This window comes from Myotis myotis, unplaced genomic scaffold (assembly GCF_014108235.1).
Source record: "Myotis myotis isolate mMyoMyo1 unplaced genomic scaffold, mMyoMyo1.p scaffold_m19_p_7, whole genome shotgun sequence".
NCBI classification, from domain to species: Eukaryota; Metazoa; Chordata; class Mammalia; order Chiroptera; family Vespertilionidae; genus Myotis; species Myotis myotis.
In genome coordinates, this window is record NW_023416379.1 from 32,140,814 (window position 1) to 32,165,858 (window position 25,045).

The following is a 25,045-nucleotide window of genomic DNA, read 5'->3' on the forward strand; positions in this document are numbered from 1 at the left end:
TACTTTATCTACATAGATACGCTCATGTGAACTCCAGTGATTACAGAATATTTTTAAGAGGCAGTTATTAAATCATTCACTATTAAACATACACAGGAAGTTATGTTCATAGTATTGCCATTCCTTAGAATGGCTTGGAGGGCTCATCCTGTGTTCATTTCTCATAGACACAAGTAAGAAAGTTTTCATGGTTCCTGTTTTGTAAATTTGGTGACACACCTTTGTCATTTTTAGTAAGGAGATCTAATACTGATGTTGCAGAGTCTGCTGTGATCCGAATTACATCCACTGGGTGCAGGTGGGTGTGGGAGAGATTTGGAAAGATAGGTACTATTTTAATAGTCTTCATGGGTGGTATATTCATTTTGACTTTTCCATTGTATTTATTTTTTGCATATTAACAATTTACTGTAGAGATGTAACATCCTGAATGAATAAGAAACCAGCCTCCTAATTTTCCTCCCGAATCCACTCCCCAAAGTTGGCAGTGTAAAATGCTCTTTATTGCTCTCGACAAAGCAAGTGCTTTCAAAGGTAATTCTGAATAGCTGAAATTCTTTGGCAACAAGATAATTCTGAATACTAGTAGAAAATTTATGGATTTCAATTAGACTTTGTAGGGTATCCTAAGCCCAGTTTTATATGCAGTTCATTGTTTCGGATTTTTTAAAATGGGGCCAGTGCAGGAATAATAAAAGTGATTCCAAATGCAGCCAGTAATTACAGAGATCCACTATTGCCTTTGCGCTAAAAATGATGATGATTCACGCTTAGTGGAAATTGCGATCTGTGGCTCTATTTAGGGTATTCTTGCTATTAAGCTGCTTATTAGTTATGGTCAGTGATTTAAAGCTTAAGAGCTACATTAGAAGGCTGTAAAATAATTTATTCTTTAATAGATAATAGTAAATCTGAAACAGACATTAGGTTAATTATAATCTTGTACATTAAAGATACGTATTAGCCTTTGTCTCTTCTTAGGGCTTTGGAAATTCATTTCAGATAAATGGAAAAATGGGTGATTGGGTTAGACAGCCTGGTTTATAAATAGTTAACATCTTTTCTGAATATTCAGGAAAATAATTTTACTTCTCATTGTGAGTCCTTCTCTGTGTTAAATGCTGCTTAAGTTAAGCTCAACAGATCAGGGAGTTAGACCCTTTTTGTGATTTGAAAGTCAGGGTGATGGGGGACAAGGATGGAGTTAATGATAAGTACACTTTAAAATGGCATTGCAGTAACTTTAGTTTGTCATGATTCCTATTATTAATATGTACGTATGTGTAAATTTACATAGCTATAGATGTGTATGTGTGTGTTTTAAGATTTATATGCTCCTCGTTGTTTTATGTAAGACAGAAATCCAATGTAAATATCAGATGTGTAAGAATGTGAATTCCTGTAACAGTAATTAAATGTTATATTCAAATTTAATTACTGTGTTAATGTTCTTATGTGATGCCTGAATGTTATACTAAATTCAAAAAGTCACAGATACAGAAATTCTGCCTAAACCTGTCAAATCAAATCAAATGAGAAAATATATGTATATTATTCAGGATAAGATAGCATTATTAAGCTATGCTGTAATAAGAATATACCAACCCCCCCTCCCCTCCACACACACACACACCTCCCTACCCCCACTCTGATCTCACAACCTCAATAAACAAATATTTATTTCTGGTTCCTGCAAAGTCCAGTGTATGTCGGTAGAGGCTTTCTTCCATCCAGTGACTCAGAGATCGAGGCTCTCCCCATTTAGGATCCTGTCACCTGAACACATGGCCTCTTCCGGGACAAGAGAACCGCAGATCGGCTCAGGATGTTTTTTAAGAGTGTGGCCTGCAAATGACTTCTATTATTTCTATTTACATTCCATTGACCAGAACTTCATCAAATCTCCCCAACCAATTTATAGGGGAGCTTGAGAACTATAGTCATCCTTGGTGCCAAGGAAAAGGAAATAAAAGGGAATTAGGTGAACACCCAGTGTTCCCTCTACTGCAGTACATAAATGCTTCTGAACTCTCTGCATGTAATCATGTGAATTTATAATTGGGAAAATGCCAAAGAGGCATGACATCTTTTAAACAATTTTATAATCTCCCCTCTCTGTTCCAACCTATATACCAAGAATTGGAAAGAAAATCAGTTGGTTGTGCCCAAATTCCTCTCACTTGTGACTTGGCAACTCTTGGTTTATCCTAGTCACTTTGCCTCTTTCTTTCCTTTAGTGAGGTTGGTGGCCACACGCAGGCATCACACAGCCACTGGGCAGGTAACGCCACAGTGTTTCCTGTCAGTCTGTCCCACCTTGGGTCCTGCTTTTCCATCACTGACCCTCCTCCCTTATTCCTCCTGGGAAGTCCTTTCCTTTCATTAGAATTAATGTCACACATTCTGAAGGTTGGAAAGAGTCATTATTTAGCTGTTTAACAGAACACTTCAGCCGATAAGTCTGGTTACGTGTTGGATTAGTTTTCTGTTGCTGCATGACAAATTACTGTGAACGTAAGGGCAAAAAATAACACCATTTATTATCTCATAGTTCAGTAGGTCAATATTCTAGGCAAGCTGGACTGGGTTTTCTGTTCAAGGTCTTAGAAGGCCAAAGTCAGCCTGGTTTCAGATCGGGAGGATTTGGGGGAAGAATCTGCTTCAAAGCTCATATAGGCTTTGGGAGGATCCAGGTCATGAGAGCTGTAGATCTGAGGCTCCCATTTCTTTGTTGGCTGTTAGCTGTGGGCCACTGCCTGCATCTCAAAGCTGACTGAATTCCTTCTCATGTAGCCCCTTCATCTCCTAACCAGGAACGTGGGACAAGTCCTTCTCATGCTCCCAATCTCACTGACCTGTCTTCTAGCCCGAGAAACACTATGCTTTTAAAGGATTAAATTAGATTAGGCCAACCCAAAGAATTTGTGTTTTATTTTTTTGTCACATAATTTAACCTAGTCACAAGAATGCCATCCCATCATATATTATTAACAGGTTCCATCTATGCTCAAAAGAGAATAAAAGGGAATTGGGCTCATTCTTAGAATTCTGCCTCCTGTATGTGTTTCTGCCCAGGGTAAGTTAGAAAGGAAGATTTTGTTTAGTGGAACCTGTAATTTTGCCCAAATACACATTTGAAAGGAAAGATTTCTTTGTACAACAACAATTAGATGTGGGCAAGGGAAGAGAGGGTGGCTGGGATTGGTGAGGAGAGAGGATGAATTTTTTTTCAAAGGCTTTGTAATATACAGTAACCCTTGATTTTTCTCCCATGAAAATGAAGGCATGATAGATTGGATTAATGGTCTCTAAATCACTCGTCCTCATGGCGCCTCCCTGTGGGGTTCTATGTCCCTGCCCTTTGAACTAGTAGACACATGGCATGCTTTGGTCAATGAAAGGTGAGAATGGTGATGTGAATCTCTTCCAAGCAGAAGCTTTACAAAATTGTGAGTGGTTCACAAATTTAATCCTTTCCCTGAAGTCACAATGACTAGCAATGTTCTTGACTGAGACTATTTTGTCCCCTTTAGTCCTGGAGTGAATAAACTGGCACAGAACTATAATAGACCCACATTGGATTTATAGCACGAGAGAAAAATAAAACCTTTGTTGTTGTAAGGCATTGAAATGGTGGGGTCATTTGTTACTGCAGTGTAACTGGCCCATCCTGACTAATACACATGCCTGATACTTGTGTGCACCAGTTTAAATCATCTTGGCCTTAAACTATTCCAGCCACTGATAAGCAAGCAATTCCGCACAGGCTTCAACTCACAGCCTGACAGCTCACTGGCTGAAGCCCCTGCCTTTTGCTTTATGTCCAAATACACCTCTGATTTTGTCATGCACTCCTGTGGGAGCTGACTAGGCACTCACACATGTGTAAATAGGAAGTGCAGGGAGATTGACACCCAGGAGGCATATCTTGACAAATGGGTAATAGATGCTGAGGTATAAATGTTTCCCTCTTTCTTCTCTTACATGCACAGTTCTGAGATGAATTTCTTAAGTCTCCGCCGAAAGTCTTGCAAAATTGAACAGCATATCACCAAGTGGCAAACTCCATAAACATCCGCGTGTTGGCTTTCCCTGGTTTGTTTCACTCTCCCCAACCCCTAAATAACCTGCCTGTACATAAATCCTTGTCTCAGGCTCTGCTTGGTGGGGGAACATGACTGTCACCAGTTGGAACCTCATTTAAATGATCCAATTGGAGCATTATCCACCACCAGAATGAATTATTTACATAATTCGGCAGCGGAAAGAATTACACTGTGCATTTATAGAAACTTGCAAGCATAAACACTTTGCCGCTCAGCCTGGAAGTTATTGTTAGATTTGCTGATCCAAAAATAAGACCTCCCCCCTCCCACGCACACAGATTAATCTGTCATAAGTTTTGGTCCACAGTTGTTGGTTGGGAGGAGCTCATGTTTTCAAGATTTAGTGATGTGTTGGATAGCCTGTTGTTAAGCAAATGTTTCCTTGTTACAGCACAACTGAGGTTGTGGTAGACCTGTAGTTCTATGGCACCTTGTTGCCCTTGAGCTCTGAGCTACCAGTCCACTGACAGTGTCATGGGGGACGTTTGTCAGGCATCATGGGAGATGCCTTGTTTAGGAACTGAATTCGTTCAGTTCCCATAGCGTCTTGGCTCTGTTTCTTCTCTGCCTCCTTGTCAGTCTATTCCCCAGAAATCTTAAAATCACAGCATGATAGAACTGGAGGGTGTCTTAAGATCATCTAACCAAACTCCTGTTTTAGAGGTCAGAAAAGTTCACAGATGTTAAGGAAAATGATCCACTTGGGCGGGATGGGGGGGTGGGGGGGGGAGGGAAAGAAATTGAAGGGGATGAAATTTATAAGAAGATATTATGTTTGCTTTTTTTTTTTTAACATAATTATATTCTTGATTGTGATGCTCTTAAACGAGCCACAAAATTCTAAGCACTCACAATGCAAGTGTGATTTTTAACTAAGGCTTTTTCCCGCACCCCACCCCCAATCTGAATGTTAAGGTGGCAGATGCAAAACTAATCTTAGCTAGATCTATATTAAGAAATCAGCAAGGTGTCTTTATTTAACTTGCATAATCTGTGAATATAATGTAGTGTTAAATAGCATGACTTTGCACATTACCGTATGTCCTGAAATAAAAACAACTTCTCCTTTAAAGTGATAGTAAAACGCAATAACGTGGAAGGTTATTTTACATTTGTTCTCAAAGGGAATGAGAAAAACAGAAGGAAAGAATTGAGGAACTTGTTTCTAAATGTGATTTCAGCAGATGTATGTTCCATTTTAAATTCTATTTTATCTGAGACACAAAAGTCAGCTATTGGAATTGCGTCCTATGTCATACAGGAAACGCTCCTGTCAAAGGACAGGGGGTTAAAATCCCTTGTTATGCTGGTTTTGAATTTCTGAAAAATATCCAATCCATTGGGCTTCTGTGGTTTTGCTTGTGGATGTTTCCATGGATCTGTGTTAGTTCCAGGAAATTGGGGTCTGTCGTATTATCTCTGGAACCAGGCGTGGTTCCTGCAGAAACTTCATGGGATTATCAGTTTCCCTGTTTGACATCGTTGCTGTAGTGGGTCGGTTCCTGAAGGAGAAAACAATGACAAATTGCAAGGCCCAACTGGAAGACTGTGTGGAGAGGAAAGACGGCTATTCTCATTGAAGACAGAAAAAATGTGGGCCTTTAGCTTCTTGAAGTACTGCTCTGAAGTCTTCTTGGCTGGCATACACTAACCAGTGCAAGCATGTAGCTATGACCACTCACTATTCTATTGAAGTCGGGACGCTGGGGTCTGATTTTCACTTGGTGAGCCAGTCTTTATTTGAATGTATTTGAATTTCTTCAAGAATGCGATTTTAGCCCTGACTGGTTTGGCTCAGTGGATAGAGCATCGGCCTGCGAACTCAAGGGTCCCAGGTTCGATTCCAGTCAAGGGCATGTACCTTGGTTGAGGGCACGTCCCCAGTGGGGAGTGTGCAGGAGGCAGCTGATCGATATTTCTCTCTCATCGATGTTTCAAACTCTCTATCCCTCTCCCTTCCTCTCTGTAAAAAAATCAACAAAATATATTTTTTTAAAAAAGAATGCAATTTTAGCTTCTGATGATTCTCTTCCTCTGGGAAAGTGGCTCCTAATTCAAGGAGCATGGACCCTTAAGGAATTAATAGGAGGGTCCTGGAAACTATTTGGTACCAACCACTGTAAGTGTAAATCTAATAGATAATGTTTTGTATACATTTACTTGAAGGTGTTCTTAAGTTCTTGGTCACTTTTAAAGCAATACTTTTTCTGGATCAAAGGGTATCAGGAAAGTAAGAAAAATAGAATAGTTACTTTTTCCTTAACATGTGGGGAGGGTGTATGTTTTTAAAGAATTAAAGAGGCCTTCATGCTTGAACAAACTGAGAACTGCTTACTATGGCGGTTATGTTCTATAGGATATGCTTCACAAAGCTAAGTGAAGTTTTTAAAAGTTAATGGCTAGACAGTGCTTAAAGCATACACATTCATGATTTATTCTAATAACTTTTGTGGAAGACTAACTTCATGCTGCCACACATTTGTTATGTTTTGTCCTGGAGATGCGACTACATATCCATGCCTCTTACAGGGTGGGTTTATGTCACTCGGTGACTTAACCAGGCAATAGCTCTTCCATGTCTTTTATGAGGAAGAGCTTAGAATAAACATCCGGATATATATATATATATATATATATATATATATATATATATATATATACACACACACACACACACACACATACATACACACATAGTGCCAGATACTGTCCTAAACAGTTTTATGACTATTAACTGGTTTAATCCTAAAAACAACCCTGTGAGAGATGTAGGTACAATTGTTGGTTCCATTTTTTAGATGGGAAACTGAAGTATAGAGCCATTAGGTTAAGTAATGTGCTCAAGGCTACCCATCCGAGAAGAAGGAAACTGGGTTTCATTCCAGTCTGAGCAGGGATCTCTGTACTGCTTGCACCGGGGACTTTGTTTCTCTCCTGGCAGGAAGGGATTCAGTGACAGCTGAGGAATACCTGGAGGATAGGCTGGTTTGGATTGAGATAGTATATACCCCACATGTCCTCCACTCCCCACCCAGCCCTAACATCACACACACACACACACACACACACACACACACACACACACACTACCCTGAGCTTACTCTGGACACTGTGACCAGAGGTCTCAAAATCAGCACCAGCATGCCTCAGATCAACTCATTAGTCTGCAATATACCCATTAGGTGTAACTGCAGTGCCCTTTGATCTGAGCTTTGCTCCTAAACCTTGTAGAACTGTCACTTCATAGTAGCAAGTATGTGTGGTAAAGACCTCCAGTGTATAATGGGTCTCAGTCCTATTTGCCTATTTTTCTGATTCAGGTAATCCACTTACATGTCCTCAGAGTTCATTTGGACAAGGCCAGCATCTTGAGGATTATTCAGATGACTTTATAGGTACTGCGCCTTTAAAGGAATTAGCTATGGGTCCTTGAATCCCAGAATGATGGTGTCAGAGCATGTTACATACTTTCCTGAGACATTTGAAAGTGTCCCTCCTTCCCCTGCCAAAACCAGAGAAGAAGTGGAATGATAGAAAACAACATAGACACTCTAGAATAGTCCTTCACTCTGGCTACCAATAAACATGCAAATGTGCTTTCCAAGGAATTGCTGAAGAGGATATGGTCATAGTTTTGCTTCCCTGCCAATTCTAATTTGGCAGGTGAAGTCAAGGCCCAGTGGAGGCCCTGCTCTAGTGATTGAGAAGCTGGGACCGGACCAAGGATTATATTGATGCTGTAGGCTGGCTGTTCTCAGAATTGCCCAAGTCATTTCAAAAGCTGTTGTTATTGTCAAGGTTGGCAAGTAGAATCCCTTAGAGAAGTATTTTTTCCTGGCCAGCTCAGCTGTCTTTGCAACCCCTCTCACCAGACTGGTGAAGAAAATCAACTCACCTTCATGGCGGGAGGCCTCCAGAGTTTGCATGGGGCAGAGCCAGATGGGAGGGGGGCAGGAGGGTGAATACAGAACAATTGTTAGGAAGAGCTCTCATTTCAAAGCATATACTTATATTGCAGACTAATGAGTTGATCTGAGGCATGCTGGTGCTGATTTTGAGACCTCTACCTTGACTCTCCATCTAGAAGTGATGTAGAGCAAGGGTTCTCAAAGTGTGGTCCTCACATCATTGGAGGTCTCAGAGATCCTTTTAGGGGGTCTGCGTGGTAATAATTGTTTCATAGCAATGCTGTGACATTATTTGCCCTTTTAACCTTGTGGACACTGGCACTGGGAGCACAAAAGCAACAGTGGTTGAAAGTGCTGGCACATGAGTTCCAATCAAGGCAGTGGCACCAAGCCATATTGGCACCTATTGTAGTCTTCATCTGTACACATGCCAAAAAGAGCCACTTTCCTAAAAATATCCTTGATGAAGTAGTGGAAATTAGTAAGTTTATTAAAGTTCAACCTTTGCGTAGGTTTTTTTTAAAAAAATATTCTGTGCCATAAAATGGAACTACTCATAAAGACTTCTGTTGCAAATGGAAGCGTGTGTGTACCTTGTCTCCTTGCAAACCACCTCTGCTATTGTTTGAGTTGCTAGCTGAATTAGCAGCTTTATTCATGGAACATCATTTTCACTTGAAAGAACAACTGAAGAAAAAGCCATAGTTAGACTTGGGCATTTGGCAGATAATTTCTTAAAGATGAGTAAAGTGGACCTAATATTTCAAGAAAAACAATTGACAATATTTATTAAAATAAAATTTAAATATTCAAGTAAAAATGTTATTTTTGGAAAATTTATATCTGCCACAGTGAACTTGAAAGTTACTCAATAATAGACTTGAAAGCTTTCTTTGATGAGAGGGATAGTGATATTAATAAACATTCTTTTTTTACATTTAATAATGGGTTAACATTCGGAAGATCTGCATAACTCAGGAACCCGATATTTTTCAAATGACCAATGTATGATGTTACCAAATCATGATGGGAAGAGATCCATTAAGAATGGAAGATGGACCAATGGTTTTTATGTAGTAGACAGAGAATAAAAAACTCATTGGTATGGTTTCAGATTTCACATTGCAACTGACTTTTAAGACACTATCTGTTGTCAAGTTTTGCCATGGTATCAAAAAGCATATCTACAATTACCTCTTTTAAAAAGCTATTAATAGGCATATAGATCAACGGAATAGAATAGAGAGCCCAGAAATCGGCCCGAACCAATATGCTCAATTAATATTTGACAAAGGAGGCAAGAACATACAATGGAGCCAAGATAGTCTCTTCAATAAATGGTGTTGGGAAAATTGGACGGATATATGCAAGAAAATGAAACTAGACCACCAACTTACACCATACACAAAAATAAACTCAAAATGGATAAAGGACTTAAATGTACGACAGGAAACCATAAAAATTCTAGAAGAATCCAAAGGCAACAAAATCTCAGACATATGCCTAAGCAATTTCTTCACTGATACAGCTCCTAGGGCACTTGAAACTAAAGAGAAAATGAACAAATGGGACTACATCAAAATAAAAAGCTTCTGCACAGCAAAAGAAACCATCAACAAAACAACGAGAAAACCCACTGTGTGGGAAAATATATTTGCCAATGTCATATCTGATACGGGCCTAATCTCCAAAATTTATAGGGAACTCATACAACTTAACAAAAGGAAGATAAACAATCCAATCAAAAAATGGGCAAAGGACCTAAATAGACACCTTTCAAAAGAGGACATTCAGAAAGCCAAGAGACATATGAAAACATGCTCAAAGTCACTAATCATCCGAGAGATGCAAATCAAAACAACAATGAGGTACCATCTCACACCTGTCAGACTGGCTATCATCAACAAATCAACAAACGACAAGTGCTGGAGAGGATGTGGAGAAAAAGGAACACTTGTGCACTGCTGGTGGGAATGCAGACTGGTGCAGCCACTATGGAAGACAGTATGGAGTTTCCTCAAAAAACTGAAAATGGAACTCCCATTTGACCCTGTGATCCCACTTCTAGGAATATATCCCAAGAAACCAGAAACACCAATCAGAAAGGATATATGCACCTCTATGTTCATAGCAGCACAATTCACCATAGCTAAGATCAGGAAACAGCCTAAGTGCCCATTAGTAGATGAATGGATTAGAAAACTGTGGTACATCTACACGATGGAATACTATGCTGCTCTAAAAAGGAAGGAACTCTTACCATTTGCAACGTCATGGATGGAACTGGAGAGCATTATGCTAAGTGAAATAAGCCAGTCAATGAAGGAAAAATACCACATGATCTCACTCATTCATGGGTAATAGAGACCATTATAAACTTTTGAACAATAATAGATACAGAGGCAGAGCTGCCTCAAACAGATTGTCAAACTGCAGCGGGAAGGCCAGGGAGGGTTGGGGGGCAGGTGGTAGGGGGGTAAGAGATCAACCAAAGGACTTGTATGCATGCATATAAGCATAACCAATGGACATAAGACACTGGGGGATAGGGGAGGCTAGGGGACTGTCTAGGGCGGGGGGGAAAAAATGGACACATATATAATACCCTTTGTAATACTTTAAGCAATAAAATAAAATAAAATAAAATAAAATGAAAAAAAATAAAAAGCTATTAAAATATTTTCTTTTTTTTAAGTAATACATCTATGGAGGACAGATTTCTTTCATATATTTCATCTAAAAAAAATATTGCCATAGAACAAATGTGAACTATGTGAAAATCCAGTTGTCTATCAAGTAAAGAGATATGCAAAAATGCAAAACAATACCATCCTTCTTATTAATTCTTTAGGAGGGGAATATATTTATTTTATATAAAGATATGTTATTTATGTTAACATATAAGGCATTTACTATTTGATATTTTAATGAATTTAATATTTTAAACCTTTCTTAGTTGTAATTTCAAATATAGTAAATATCAATAGTTATAACCCACATAAACAGAAGCTCTTTGGGATCCTTAAAGCTTTTAGAAAATGGAAATGGCTCATGGAACTGAAAGCTTGAGAACACTAAAATAGGATAGTGAAGTGTTTGGCAGCTGGAGGTTTCTGAGCTGTCAGAAGAGTTATAAAAGTTGTCCAGGGCCCTAACTGGTTTGGCTCAGTGGATAGAGCGTCAGCTTGCAGACTCAAGGTCCCAGGTTTGATTCCAGTCAAGGGCATGTACCTTGGTTGCGGGCACATCCCCAGTAGGGAGTGTGCAGGAGGCAGCTGATCGATGTTTCTCTCTCATTGATGTTTCTAACTCTCTATCCCACTCCTTTCCTCTCTGTAAAAAAATCAATAAAATATATTTTTTAAAAAAGAGAAATGTTCTTTTCTTAAAAAAAAAAAAAAAAAGTTGTCCAGGTTGAGAATAGTGACTGTTTAATTATATATCTTTAAATAACTCAATAAAAATTATTTAAATATTTTCTTCTTTAAAATGAAACCCTCACAGAGCTCAAATACACCTACACTGCATATTAAACTCTTCCTCATTCTTCAGTAACTGATATCAAAACAGGAAAATACTGGCAGTTATATTTATCCCTAATTTATTGGAAATAAAAATATCCACATGTCTAGTGTGTTATTTGTAGAAAAATGCTTGTAAATAGTCACTGAAACCTCTCTTGTCTTGCAATTTAAAACAAATCATAAATATTTAAGTAAATAATAAATAACAAAGTAGATATTAAGCAAAAGAAAAACAATCCTTTCACATGCTGAGTTTCTATTTTTGCTGTTGTGGTACATAGTTGAATGTCATTCTGCATTTTAATATACCTGGAGTCCATGTATAAACACAGTGAATAGTTTTTAATGTATTTTTAAAGTTCTATTTTTCTTACATAATTAATTTAAATAGTTTGCACCATTAATTTAATAGGTGATAGTCAAAATTTTTCTTATACATTATGAATTACATTAAATATCATAGTATATCTAAGTAATCATTTTGCACATTTAATATTCTGAATAAAAACAAAATGAGGAGATTAAAAATATTCCTAAGAGCATTTGAGAAATGATATATTTATATGAAAGATATCTGTATCAGTTTCTGAGGGCTGCTATAACAAAAGTACTATGTTCCCAGTCAAAAATGATTGGGAGTGCAGACACACTTTTATAAGGTTGGACTTTGCTGTTGGACACAAGCACTCTGTCAGGTTATCTGCACTTGAAAGTCTCAGATTTCTCATCTATAAAACTGGGTTTCATGATAGATATTACATTGGCTTGTGAGAAGTAAGGGGATTAGGGATAAAAATACACAATGTTCTCAGCACAGTGCCTGATGCAGAGGAATATCACTCAATAAATATTAGTAGTTTTTACTCTTGCCAGGTTAGACAGGTAATGACAATCACAATATGCACTATAAATACACAGTTAATGGCAAGTTTATTGATGATAATTGTAATAAGAGTTAGTGTTAATGGTGATTTCAAAGTCCACTAGTACCTAATAATGGATGGTTTTACTGTGAGTGGGTGGATGAGAGAGAGACAGAGGGATACAGGGAAGGACAGAGAGATGAGAACTTTAAGTAAGCAGCCAATGAGCCATGTTTAGAAACAGACATTTCTATAGACTAAATGTTTGTGTCTCCCCAAACTCCTAGGGTGAAACCTAATCCTCATTGTGATGGTATTTGGAGGTGGGGCCTTTGGGAGTTGATTAGGTCATGAAGATGGAGCCCCCATGAATGGGATTAGTGCCCTTAGAAAAGAGGCCCCAGAGAGCTTCCTTCTGCCATGTGAAGACACCTCAAAAAGATGGTATCCATGAACCAGGAAGAGGCCTTTCCCAGACACTGAATCTGTGGACACTTTGATCTTGGACTCTCCGGCCTCCAGAAATATGAGAAATGAGTTTCGGTTGTTTATAATTCACCCAGTCTGTGGTATTCTGTTAGAGCAGCCCGAGCAGTCATCAATAGGACTTTTTCATCAAAAGACTTATCAAATATATTTTATTAAAGAGTTGCAATGGAGTACAGAACCCTGGTGTTCAGAATGCTCTAGCATTTATCATTATCTTGGATCTGGATTTTGTGTTACACGTTTATAGGCCTATGTCTGTCTTAATCACTATTTGGGGTGGTATTTAGAGACACTGAAGCATAATACAGGGGAATTCTAAAATCCATATCACTGTAATTCCACGCAGTCCAATCCAGCTGAATCTGCCCTCTTGCAGCTGTCAAAGTGACTCCATGCCACTTCCCTTAGTGGCTATTTCAGACTTTGTCCACCACTCCCAACCTGCGCCTCTCAACAACTCTTCTTCAAATAGCCTTGGCTCCATCATTACTGAGAACCAGAAATCCCCTGTAATGAGCTCCTCCCTCCCTCTCTCCTTCATCTCAAAATGTGTTGGCATCTTCGACCATCTGCTCTTCTTTGCCTCTATTTCAGATGAGGAATTACTAATCCCTCCCGTCATATTTACTCTTGGCCCAAGTAATAATTATGTTCATAATTATCCCTTTATTGACTTGCACTTAGTCTCTCTTCATAGAGTCCTTCCGCTCCCTCTATACATTCTTCTTTGTTCCCACAATCACTGGCCCCACCAGCTACCATTTTGTCTCCTTAATTGTACTTTAAACTTCTGGAAAAAGTAGTGACCTAGCCCCAGCTTCATGTTGTGACAAGCTGTTAATTATTAAAAAATTATTGAAAGCACAGTCTAGAAATCCCAACAGTTAATCTTCCTGGTAGAGATAAGACACGGCTGTCACTGCATGGCAGTGAGGAGGTCCTGGCCTCTGAGAGCCCGGTCTCCCAGAGCTTGCCACCACGTGCAGGCCACAACCCTTGTGTGGGAATATAGCAGGTTCAGCGTACTCAGTGATGATTATAACAAAATGCTTTTAAGAAAATGGGTTTATATAGCTGTTTAGTTGGGAAGAATTATAAAATCAGTTAATGCCCTGAGGATAGCATAAGCAAAGATGCTTTTATCTTTGAACCCCTGAATTTGTTCCTGAGAATTTTCTGAATGATAAGCAGGTAGGAAAATTTCCAGCTTCTCCAGTAAACTTTGCATTTGCTGAAAACCTGTGGATAAGTCCTGAGTGAAGATTAGAACCATGTGGGTTGCGAGGAGGTAGCGAGAAGCAGTGCCTTTATTAAAACCCACTTACTTTGTTCCAGGAAGTAGGTAGTAAGTCAGTATTTGCCAAGGACACACCATATATGAAGACAGGATGTTGGTCCATAATATGTGCATAGCATTTGGGTATTTGTGTGTAAAGTAAAAAAAAAGTATATATGTAGCCCTGGCCTGGGTTGCTAACTGGTTAGAACATCAGCCCAAGCACCCAAGGGTCTTGGATTTGATTCCTGGCCAGGGCAGGTACCTGGGTTTTGGGTTTATTCCCTGTCCCTGGTCAGTTCATGCAAGAGGCAACCAATCGATGGATGTGTCTCTCTCATATAGATATTTCTCTGTCTCCTTTTGCTCTCCTCTTCCCTCTTCCCTTCCACTCTCTCTAAAAATCAATGGAAAAAAAATATCCTTGTGTGAAGATAAAAAAAAAAAAGCACATATGTAGATTATTCTGGAGGAAGTTAAACATTTTTCTAGTCTATAGAGTCCCTAAGAAATCTACCATTAAGACTCCTCTAGCAGAAAAAAGGACCTGCATTGAGCTAGTTGTCTAACATAAGGCATCCTCCAGCCGGTTGGGTTCTGGGAGGCAGCCAGGGCCTCCCCAGTACAGCAGCTGAGAAAAAACCCTCTGAGGGTTTTTACTTGGGCCAAGTAATACATAAGCCTTCTGAGGCCTTTATGGAATTGAAAGATGGCCATTAAGATACATATGGGTTTAGTGTACATATATTGATAACTTTTTCTCTGTTGTATAGGCAAAAGAATTTATATGTCTGTCTGACTTGCTTGTCTTAAATGTCCCAATAGGATCTTAGATTACTGAGAAATTCTATGTAAAAATTGTAGTGCGGGATGAATCAATCAACCAGCACTAGTAGTGTGTGACGTTATCTATAATGTCCCCTTGGGAGACATAAAGAAGTATAAAATGTGGTTTCTGTCCTTGGAGGAGTTTACAATTAAAATGAGGCTGTATTGAAGCTCCCTCTTCTAAGCAGATTCCCAACCTTCCTTGGTCCCATAACGACAGGCCTTGTGCTGAATGTTGGTCAACTCAACTTGAGAAAGTCATGAGGAGGAAACATATCCTGTCACCACGCACCCAGAGGTTCAGCTTAGTGCCCCTTTTTTGTCACCTAGGAGGAGAGGAGGGAACATTTGTGCTGTCATTCCTAATTAATTTTTTTCCTACAAGACATTTGCCCTCAATTGTAAAGAAATTGCATGGACTGTCACTGTATAGTCACCAGTTTTATTTATTTTTTACTTTTTAAAAAATATATTTTTATTGATTTCAGAGGGGAAAGGAGAAGGAGAGAGATAGAAACATCAATGATGAGAGAGAATCATAGATTGACTACCTCCTGCATGCCCCACACTGGGGATGGAGCTCTAAACCCAGGCATGTGCCCTGCCCCGGAATCAAACTGTTACGTCCTGGTTCAGAGGTGGACGCTCACCAGCTGAGCCAGGCCTGCCAAGCACCAGTTTTATTTTTCATCCCAGCAACCAAATGTGGAGAATTTATGTTTGTTGGTTCTGTGTCTGCAGTGGAGCTACATCCTTAGAATAATATCACAATAGAGAAATAACTTCTAAATGGGTTAGCCCACATATAATTCTGATTGCCTTTAATTAGGGGCAAATCACAAGCTAAAAGGAGTTACATATTTGAAACCAGTTAAAAATAAAAATAATAAATGGAGAAAAAAATGTAACCTCAGAAATCTTAATTTTTAGCTATAGGATTGCAGTTTCTTTATTCATTAAATAACGTTGTCTGCCCCGTCCTGTTTCTCTGTTTGGAACTGTAACATGGATTAGGAGAATTGCCAAATATCTATGAAATGAGAGCTTTCCTCCCACCCTTCCCATCCCCCATAATAGCCCAAAACAAATTAGACTGAGAAAGTCACGCAGTTCAGCCCAAGAATTAGATTTGTGCAGCCCTAACACAAGAACTCTGTGATTGAGAGAAGTCTCCAAGGCAGAGGTAAGGGGAGAATTAGGTCAGCTGGAGTATAGACCGTTCAGTAATGTTTCCTAGAAATAGGGAGATAACATGACAAACTGCTGGCATTCATTTACAAACTCTGGCTATAAAAATAGCAAAACTTCGGGAGCATTAACAGAGCCAAAAGTAGAACTTGCTGTTTATTGTTCCAGAGGTCGGCTTTCATGAAGTTTGAGAAAGGACCAGATTTGAGGCCATTGCTCTCATGATTTTTAAGTCAACCTCCTGCTACATCCAGAGAAGACTATACACACATAAAAATAGACCATTATTATTGCTGTTTGTGGCATGAAGAAAGAACTTTTTTCTTTGTGGGAGTATGCCAGATCATTTAGGGGGGATTGAAATATGAATAATGTGTGCGGAGGGGAGCGGCTGTGGGAAACGAGGCTGGACTACCTGTGCCTGTGTGCCCAGAAGACTTATTTTCATCAGTTGTCTCCTTCAAGTTGGTTAGAATTTTAAGCATCTGCTCATTCCTATCCCACTTGAACAGGAATGGGACCGAGTAGGAGCAGGGCTGTCCCAGTGCATGTGAGCAGCCAGAGCAAGGGGGACTGTGTGTAACAGGGAAATTACCAGCGTTTCTATGGTCATGAAGCAACATGTGCCCGGCTAATTACTGTTCTCTGTGACTGCTCTCACCTCTCGAAACTCTCCATGGCCCAACCGCGGAAATCCTGTTTGTCTGCCTCCCACCCTCTCCCCCAAAGAATGAAAAACAGTAACTTGCAAGGCTGGGCTTGTTTAATGAATGCAATTTGTTTTTGTTGAGCCAAAGACTCGAGGTTTCTGAGGCTGTAAACTTGATGCTAGATTTGTGAATGACTCCATGGTCCTCATCTTTAGATAAGTTCAGTGTGTAGGGTGTGTCTACACTTGCTGGATTATAACCGGTCCAAAGGCATTTTTCTTTATTTTTATAGGTTCCTAGAATAAAGTGACCTTTAATGGTAGGTGAGGCCATCTTCAGGCAGAGCTATATCTAGCATGGTGACATCTGAGCATCTATTATGTTAATAAGAATGTCCTCAAGATGCTGCCTCCTCCCTTGGTGATCCTGTTCTTGCCCTTAGTAACTGCTGATGTTGGAAAAAGTGGCTCTTTCTGTTGCTGTTTTTTTTTCTGATAGAAATAGCGAGTTATCTTGCACTCTGGGTAACTATAGAGTTTGGTAATATCTTTTCATTTATTCATTATTAGAGCATTCAAAACCAAACAGTTTTGCTTTCTTTATAGTAAGCTGAACTTGCCCTCACTCCCCACCAAAAAAAACACACCTTAGTTTTGTCAAGAAAGATTGAACATCAGTTTTTCAAAGTGTGTAACAGGAGGTAATTTTAATAGCTGTATTGGCTTGGCTGTGGTTTCTTTGAGTGACTACTTGAATATATTAGTTAATAATAAATTATTACTTAGTATTACAGGAAAAAAAAAACACACCTGAAAATAGCTTGATTCTCTGGAGAAAGAAAGTTTCTGTGCATGGTTAGTAATACTTTCCATATAGATGCAATTGCTGGATAATGTTATCCAAACTAATTAATGATGACATATTAGTTAACATATTGCCATCAGCAGGTGGCTTTCTGAGCAGAGGTGAAAATGGCATGTGCTCAAACAAATTGTTATACCCTCGAGAAATGTATACAATTGTTTTTTAAAAGAATCTTTGTAATGATGCCTGGAATATGAGTTATTTTTGTAAAGCACAAAACGGGGGGCAGGTAGGAGAGATGCAGACTAGAAAAACAAAACAAAAGAAAGCAAAATTGGTTCCACCTTTCCCAAAAGCTTTTCTAATTAAAAACAAAAACAAAAACCCAACAAGCGAACAGTTGAATCCACCAGCACAATTTGCCTGTCCTGTCAGAATCTTGGGAAAGACTCAGGTGTCCTCTCTTCCTTCGTACTCTCCTTTCTTCCTCTCCTTTGTCCATTTCAGAGCTGTCAGGGTGTCTTGGCACGGGGCATGTCTGTGACAGATGGGCAGGGAGCTGTAATCTGTTGCTGTCTTTTGATTGCAGAGGAATCATTGTGACAGTGAAGGGGTTAAAATGGTCAACACCTATCAGAGTTTGCCGATAATTAGTGTAATCTCAATCCCAGAACACTGACACAGATGGCCACACAACGATGGATTCTACTAAATTCTGCTTCGGAAGAAATCCTTGTCAAGCTCTTCCCAGCACTTGTGGAACCATGCATTTTTAAAATGCATATGTGAAAAAGTTACTGTTTCTGCATAATATGTGTGATTATGATAAAAGATGATTGTGAATCAGTTTCATTTTGGAAGGTGCATTTTGAATTAGCACTTGCAGATACAGGTTAATTGATATGCACCCTCTGAGCCTGAGGCGTGTAGCCTTTAGAAGGTTTCACAGTGTGTTGACTGTTACTCTATTAGTAAGGATGCTGAGGTATAGTATTGAGTGGTGTGTTAGGAAGGCAAATTACAAGTTAATGTAATATTGTGTTACTATCATGTCTGACAAGCAACATAAAAGGAAAAAGAAACAGACCGCTTGAAAACAAAACTTGAGAAAAATAGGCTTGAGAAAAATAAAATATATTTTTGTTGATTAGCTTCAAAGAGAAAATGTGTAGATAAAAAGCAGACTCTAAAACCGTTTTTCAAAAGTCCAAGTGGTAACCAGAAAGGGATAAATATGACTTAAAAATAGGAGCAGGAATCCATGCTGAACTAGGGGAAGAATGGGAAAAGGAGAACTTCAATAACCCCCCTATGTTCAAATCCACAGGTCCCATTGGCTGGCATCCTAGAGTACTTAATGAATTGGCCGAAGTCATCACAGAACCGCTAGATATCATTTTTGAGAACTCGTGGAGGACTGATGAGGTGCCTGAAGACTGGAAAAGGGCATATTTAGGACACCTTCTTTCAAAAAGGGAAATGGATGGTGACCCTGGAAATACTCATCAGCTTAAATTTTGCTTGGAAAAATTCTGGAATAATCAGTACACTGGGTAACTAACCTACACATAGCTAGAAACGAGGCAGTGAAAGATCACACATTAAGAAGTACTGAGTTCATTTTTAAAGGACACATCATTGCGAGATACAGTCTTATGCATATTTTGGGATTCTTCCCTCTATTCTATGAGCTCTTGATGAAAATAAATTAGTTTGGCTAAGGTTTTTGGAATTAATTTTAAGTGTAACACTAGACAAGAAGCAGGTTTCTGGCATTTGCTAGTAATTACATCATTTTGAAATTAACCTGTAACTTGAGAATAGTAGCTTTAATTTTGTATTTTAACATACTCTTTTCTTTTCACTTTATATAGGACCATGTTTTCATAGGTTGGGATGTTTATATAATTCTATATAGGCTACTTTGGTGAGGGAATTCTTATTTTAAGGTGCTTTCTATGTTCATTTTATATATATAGGTACATTTATAAAGCTGACTAATTAAGGCACATCACCAAAGGAAGCCGATTTTTTCTAACTTTTTTTAAAAAAAATTAATCTGGCTGAAGTTCAGTGTTAGGGCCCATAGACTGCCCTGCTCTGACACACACTGAGCAAGAGCCAGCTCTGGGCCTTGGAGGCTGGTTTTCTTCATTCAGTGGACACTGCCATGATCGGGGCCTCGCCTCACCCCACCTCACCCTGCTCCCCAGGTGTCTCACCTCAGGTCTGTGGGGCCAGGGAGGTGGGAGTTCAGAACCTGGTCTAACTGCAGCCAAGATGGAGAATAGAATGAGGTGGGAGGAGGAAATTAGGATGGTTCTGGAGTTTTTCTGATTCCTGTTGTTCTTGCCTTTGGATATTGGCAGTTTTATTTTCTGCTGAGAAAATGCAACCATGTTGATAGGACCAAAAATTTAGTTAAAAGGAGGTCATCAAAAAAGATATAGACATGCAACAAGCTCTCGAGTCAGGCAGCTCCTGAGAGGAGCTGAGCAGAATCTTCCCTCTGCTATTGAGAAGTAAGAGATGCTGGTTTACAGCAGCGTTGTGATGCTCCAGAGTTGGAAACATTCAAAGGGAAAGAAACCTACATTCATTTCTTCCTGGTATGCACCTGGTCCCCAGGAATGGGTAGGCAGGGAAGGGTGATTTTATCACAATACTGCTTTAAAAAAATCTAAGGTTTACATGGTTTAGCTACTTCTAGAGATTAATTTAGATACTAGATAAATTCAGTCTCATTCTTCACTATAAATTCTAGGAAATTAAGATCTAAATGTTTGTACAAGTTTTCTTTTAAACATACATAGCTTGCAGTTTTATAAGAATTATACTCGAAACTTCAATCATGGTTCTTCAAGTGAACTAGAGTCTTTAAAATTAACAAGCTATATATATATATATATATATATATATATATATATATATATATATATTAATTGATTTTTAGAGAGAGAAGAAAGAAGAGGGGGAGAGAGAGAGAGAGGGAAAGAGAAATATCAATATGAGAGAGGAACATCAATCATTTGCTTTCCACACACCCCCCGACCTGGGATCAAACCTGCAACTGGGTGTGTGCCCTGACCAGGAATTGAACTGGCGACCTTTTGGTGCCTGGGACTACCCGCACCGGGCAGGGCAACAAGCTATACTTTTAAAGGAGTGTGTCAGGGGATCTCTCCTGTAGGTCACAGGTATAATTTATTATGATAATAAATGGCTTCCTGTTGGAGACCTCATTTCCAGGTGCAGCACCTGTGGCGGATTTATTTCACAGACATACATTTACATGCATTTGCTGAACTGCTGCTAGAAAGGGACCTAATTTCTGAAAAACCTATTGTTTTCACTGTGGGCATTATGGTACAATGTAATGCAACCCAAAACGGGACTTTCTGGTCATTTCAAGTTTTTTTTCTATTTGTGTGATGTCCAATGTCAGTTATTTTGCCAAATTTAAGTCTTCTCTGTGTGTTGGCTCTTAGGGTTTGAAGATAACAGTCCTCTACCTAATTGAAGAATCACAACTTAGAACAGTGAAATAGCTGATGGATTTTAAAGATTTTTTACCTAAAACTTTACCTAGCTTTTTACCTAAGACTTTAAAAGAAGCAGAGAAGTATTTCATTAATTCCTTTGCATTAAATCAAGATGAGGTAAGAGTTAGAATGTAAGAGAAAGGTAGTCACCTTGCCATGAACTGTTTCTGGTGATAATTGCTCTACAAGGAGTCATTTTCTCCCCATTGTTTTTCTTTTAAATCTAACATTTGTGATGCCCTTAAATTTTTGTTATGCAAAAGAAGTGGCTGAGGGACAAGTGTTATCAAAACTAGAGGATTATTCTAATTTATTTTTCCTAGAACATCAAGAGAGATTAATTACTGACATTTACTTCATAATATTGAAAAATTTGGAGGATTATGGCAAAGTTTACTTCAAGTTCATTTTAAAACAAAGCTTGTGGGGTGGGGGAGAAAGATTTTATTCAAAAAAAATTTTTTTCTTGGCCTAGGGAATGCATAATTACCAAAGGACTTTTCAGCAATGCAGAATAGATGCACTCAAGCAGTTTCTCAGTCCAGAGACATTCACAGCACCTTGGTGTTGTGAAAGCAACAAGAACAATAAGAATTGGGTTTTTACTTTGGAGTTCCTCAGGTCTTAGTTCAAAATCAAGATCACATTCATAACTTTTTTTTTTTTTGTCTGTGGTGAATCTAAGAACATAAACTGTAGATAGCATGGGAATGATTTTGAACAATTATTAAATTCATCACAGCCTTTTATGCTTGTCCATAAAATGGGAAAAATAAATACCTCCTGTAGTGCTTAAGAGGCTTAAGAGTCCTGCAGCCTACACCCACACAGTCCTTGCATCAGTTTGTGGCACATAGTAGGTGCTGAGTGCCTCTCTCTCTTTCCTTCTTTGCTATCAGCAACCTTCTTTATTTCCTCTTCTAAGAAAGACATTACCTTAAAACTGACCAGAAAACTCAAACATAAATTGACCTGTTCTTCTTGCTGCCTTGAACCCACTGAATAAGGCCCCTTTGATTTCTTTTAGGAAGGATAAAAGAAAAAATTACAGTGGCCCCTCGCAGTAGGAGTTGTGTAAATGTTTACTGATTGAATAAAAGAATGAACAAATTCATGAGGCCAGCACTTGTCAAGTCTGGGAGATAGTCATATAGACACATATGAAAGTATCTCGCTGATTTTCCTCTTTTTAAAACAGCTTTAGACTTATAAGTTTGGTGTGCAAATTAGTGAGTAGTATATGTGCATTTTTCTGTAATTTTGTGACTTGATTTACAAATTAGGGGTGCAAAGGGGCAGTCCCCAATGGCTGCTTCTGGGCTAAATTCAGTCAAGATATGAAGCAGATGACGGTAAACAGCAAACCCTTCTATGTGAAGAGAAACCAGATGTGCCAGGGTCTGGGAAGCACCTGCCAGAAACCGAGATGGTTCTCATAAGAGTCTCAGTGCTGGAAACACATCCCTTGCCTGGGTGCTAAGGAATAACAAAAAGATTCAAGAAAATTAAACTTTTGGACAGAATATTTGGTTTATGTAACTTTGTACAAGTAATACTTAATTAGGTGTCAAAACACCATGTTAGTGGAAGAGTTCTGAATTTTGAAATAAATAAGGAATAAAGAGTTGAATATAATATCCAGAGATATACACAAGCAATGAGCTAGAGCCTGACCCTGCATCGCCAGTTCTCCATTCAGGCCAAGGGCCAAGTAACAGGGAATTCTTAGAAGAGATTAGCTGACACCTTGTGCTTAGAATAGAGCCATAGAGTTGCTGTATTAAATTACACAAAATAGATTATGCAGAGCAGAGCAAATCAACTAGGCTTTCTTTCTCTTATAGAATTTCTAATTTTACTCTATGCAGCCTCGATGATCATCAGTTAGACATTCCTACATAGATATTTTACACTGTTCAGATTCTTTGATTAAAAAATTCTGTTCAGCTTTATATTAACTTCTATTAACTAATAAAATAACTTTCTACTCCATGATCACTATAGTAGATATTTCCTTAAAAGGCAAAAAAAAGTAGTTTAGAAACATGAACAACGTAACATTTTTACTTATCAAAATAGATGTTTCTTTAAAAATTTTTAAATTCCTAAAAATGAAGTTTTATTTGTTGTTGTTAAAAATATAACTTTTAGAGGAAAATGGGGGGTTAAATTTCACAGTATGAGCTGGGTGGTATGTTTTTGACAACTTGACCAACATTTCTTTCATTGGAACAAAAAGAAGGCACTTTTTAAATGTTACTTAAGATGACAAATGTCTTTTCTAGATGTGTTCTGTAACATGCCCTTTGTCAGACAAATTTTCCCTTATTATTCCAAAAATGAAATGCTGTGTTGCATGTGTTATGGGAAAGGTAGTGTTTGATTGGGGCAAATGTTAGAAATTCTATTGTTCATTGCAGTTGTCACCCTGTTCCCCAAGCTTGGCAGTATTCTCAGATCCTTTTTGGATTTGTAAAGCCATTATTCATTGAACATTTCTGCTTATACAGAAGTGTGTGCATGGCCCTGTATAATCAACATGTGTACATCCAAGTAGCCAAGCACAGAGTCATTCCTAGGGAAAACTGCAGGTTTGGTTTTGTAAATGCCATTACAATTGACACGTCCCCCCTTCGGTTATTGTTTTGAGAAGGGGTTGTATGAGAAGGCACTATGAAAAGCCTAATTGGAACAGCATTATGAACCATGGAGTGTATGCCCGTGCAGCCCTGTGATTTGCAAACATATGTTCGTTCTTCAATAAATGGCACGGCGTTCACAGCAGTTCCGCCTTGGCCTCTTTTGTGATCATTTACGTTGGATGAATGGAATACAGCCTGTGCGTTGTTTAAATTGATGATATACAAATGTTTACAGCACTGTAGCATTATGGTTAGCCTGGGAAATTAGAGTTCTAATTCAAAAGAAAGGAAAAAACAAGGCTTCCCACACTGCCTGCACAATTCAAATAAATCATTATGACGTGTACTTAGATGCTTTTATGTGATTGTTACATATGTATATGTTGTGGCTTTCTCCCTATTCCCTCCACCCCACTTCCGACTAAAATAGTACTTGTGGGTGATAGTATGAGATTCTGAACCAGTAATCGTGGCCCACCACAGTGGGAGGGAGGGCGGTGGGATATACTAGTATTAGGTGGTAGGTAGGGTCATATACGGAGTTTCTCCACATGCAGTCCTGCTGTGGTTCCCCCAGCCCCTGATTCTCCATCTCAGGGGTCATTAGATCCAGGGTCTACTAGAGTCAGCCCCAGCCTTACCACTTTCTGGCTTCAGGACCTTCAGCAAATGGAATAATTGTTGTAAATGCTTAGCAAAATAATTAGCACACGATAAGCAGCCCAAAAACATTACTTCAAAGAAGTTTTATAGTAGTGTTTTGTGTGACGTAAAAATGGCATTGTGATATGTTTCAGTGATTATGAATGGCTGATTTTATTCCCACTGAATATGAGAGGAAAGTAAATATAAAGCAAGGAGATGTAGAGTAAGTATTAGAAAGAAATATGCAAAAATTTGAATTTTAGAAATGAAAAGGGACCTTAGAATAAGCAAATCTGATTCAGAAATTATGTAGGTAAGGCACCAAGGAGCCAAGAGTTTGTGACATGCTCACGATAACACGGGTTTGGTGGTAGACAATTGAGATTTCCCCAGATCCTCTAATCTTTTTGTCTGATATCAGATCCTAGAACAGTGATGGCGAACCTATGACACGCGTGTCAGAGGTGAAACGCGAACTCATTTTTTTGGTTGATTTTTCCTTGTTAAATGGCATTTAAATATATAAAATAAATATCAAAAATATAAGCCTTTGTTTTACTATGGTTGCAAATATCAAAAA

The 25,045-nt window shown here is 38.7% G+C and overlaps 1 protein-coding gene across 1 annotated transcript in view; it reads left to right on the top strand.

The window, feature by feature from the left end:
* The window catches only part of SAMD5 (sterile alpha motif domain containing 5), a 46,755-nt gene extending 22,794 nt beyond the window's left edge, over window positions 1-23,961 (top strand). The window contains exon 2 of the mRNA XM_036317662.1: window positions 18,964-23,961. Within this exon, the coding sequence (XP_036173555.1) occupies window positions 18,964-19,026 (63 nt within the window). The 3' untranslated portion in view covers window positions 19,027-23,961. The remainder of the gene's footprint in view (window positions 1-18,963) is intronic.
* The last annotated feature ends 1,084 nt before the right edge of the window (window positions 23,962-25,045 follow it).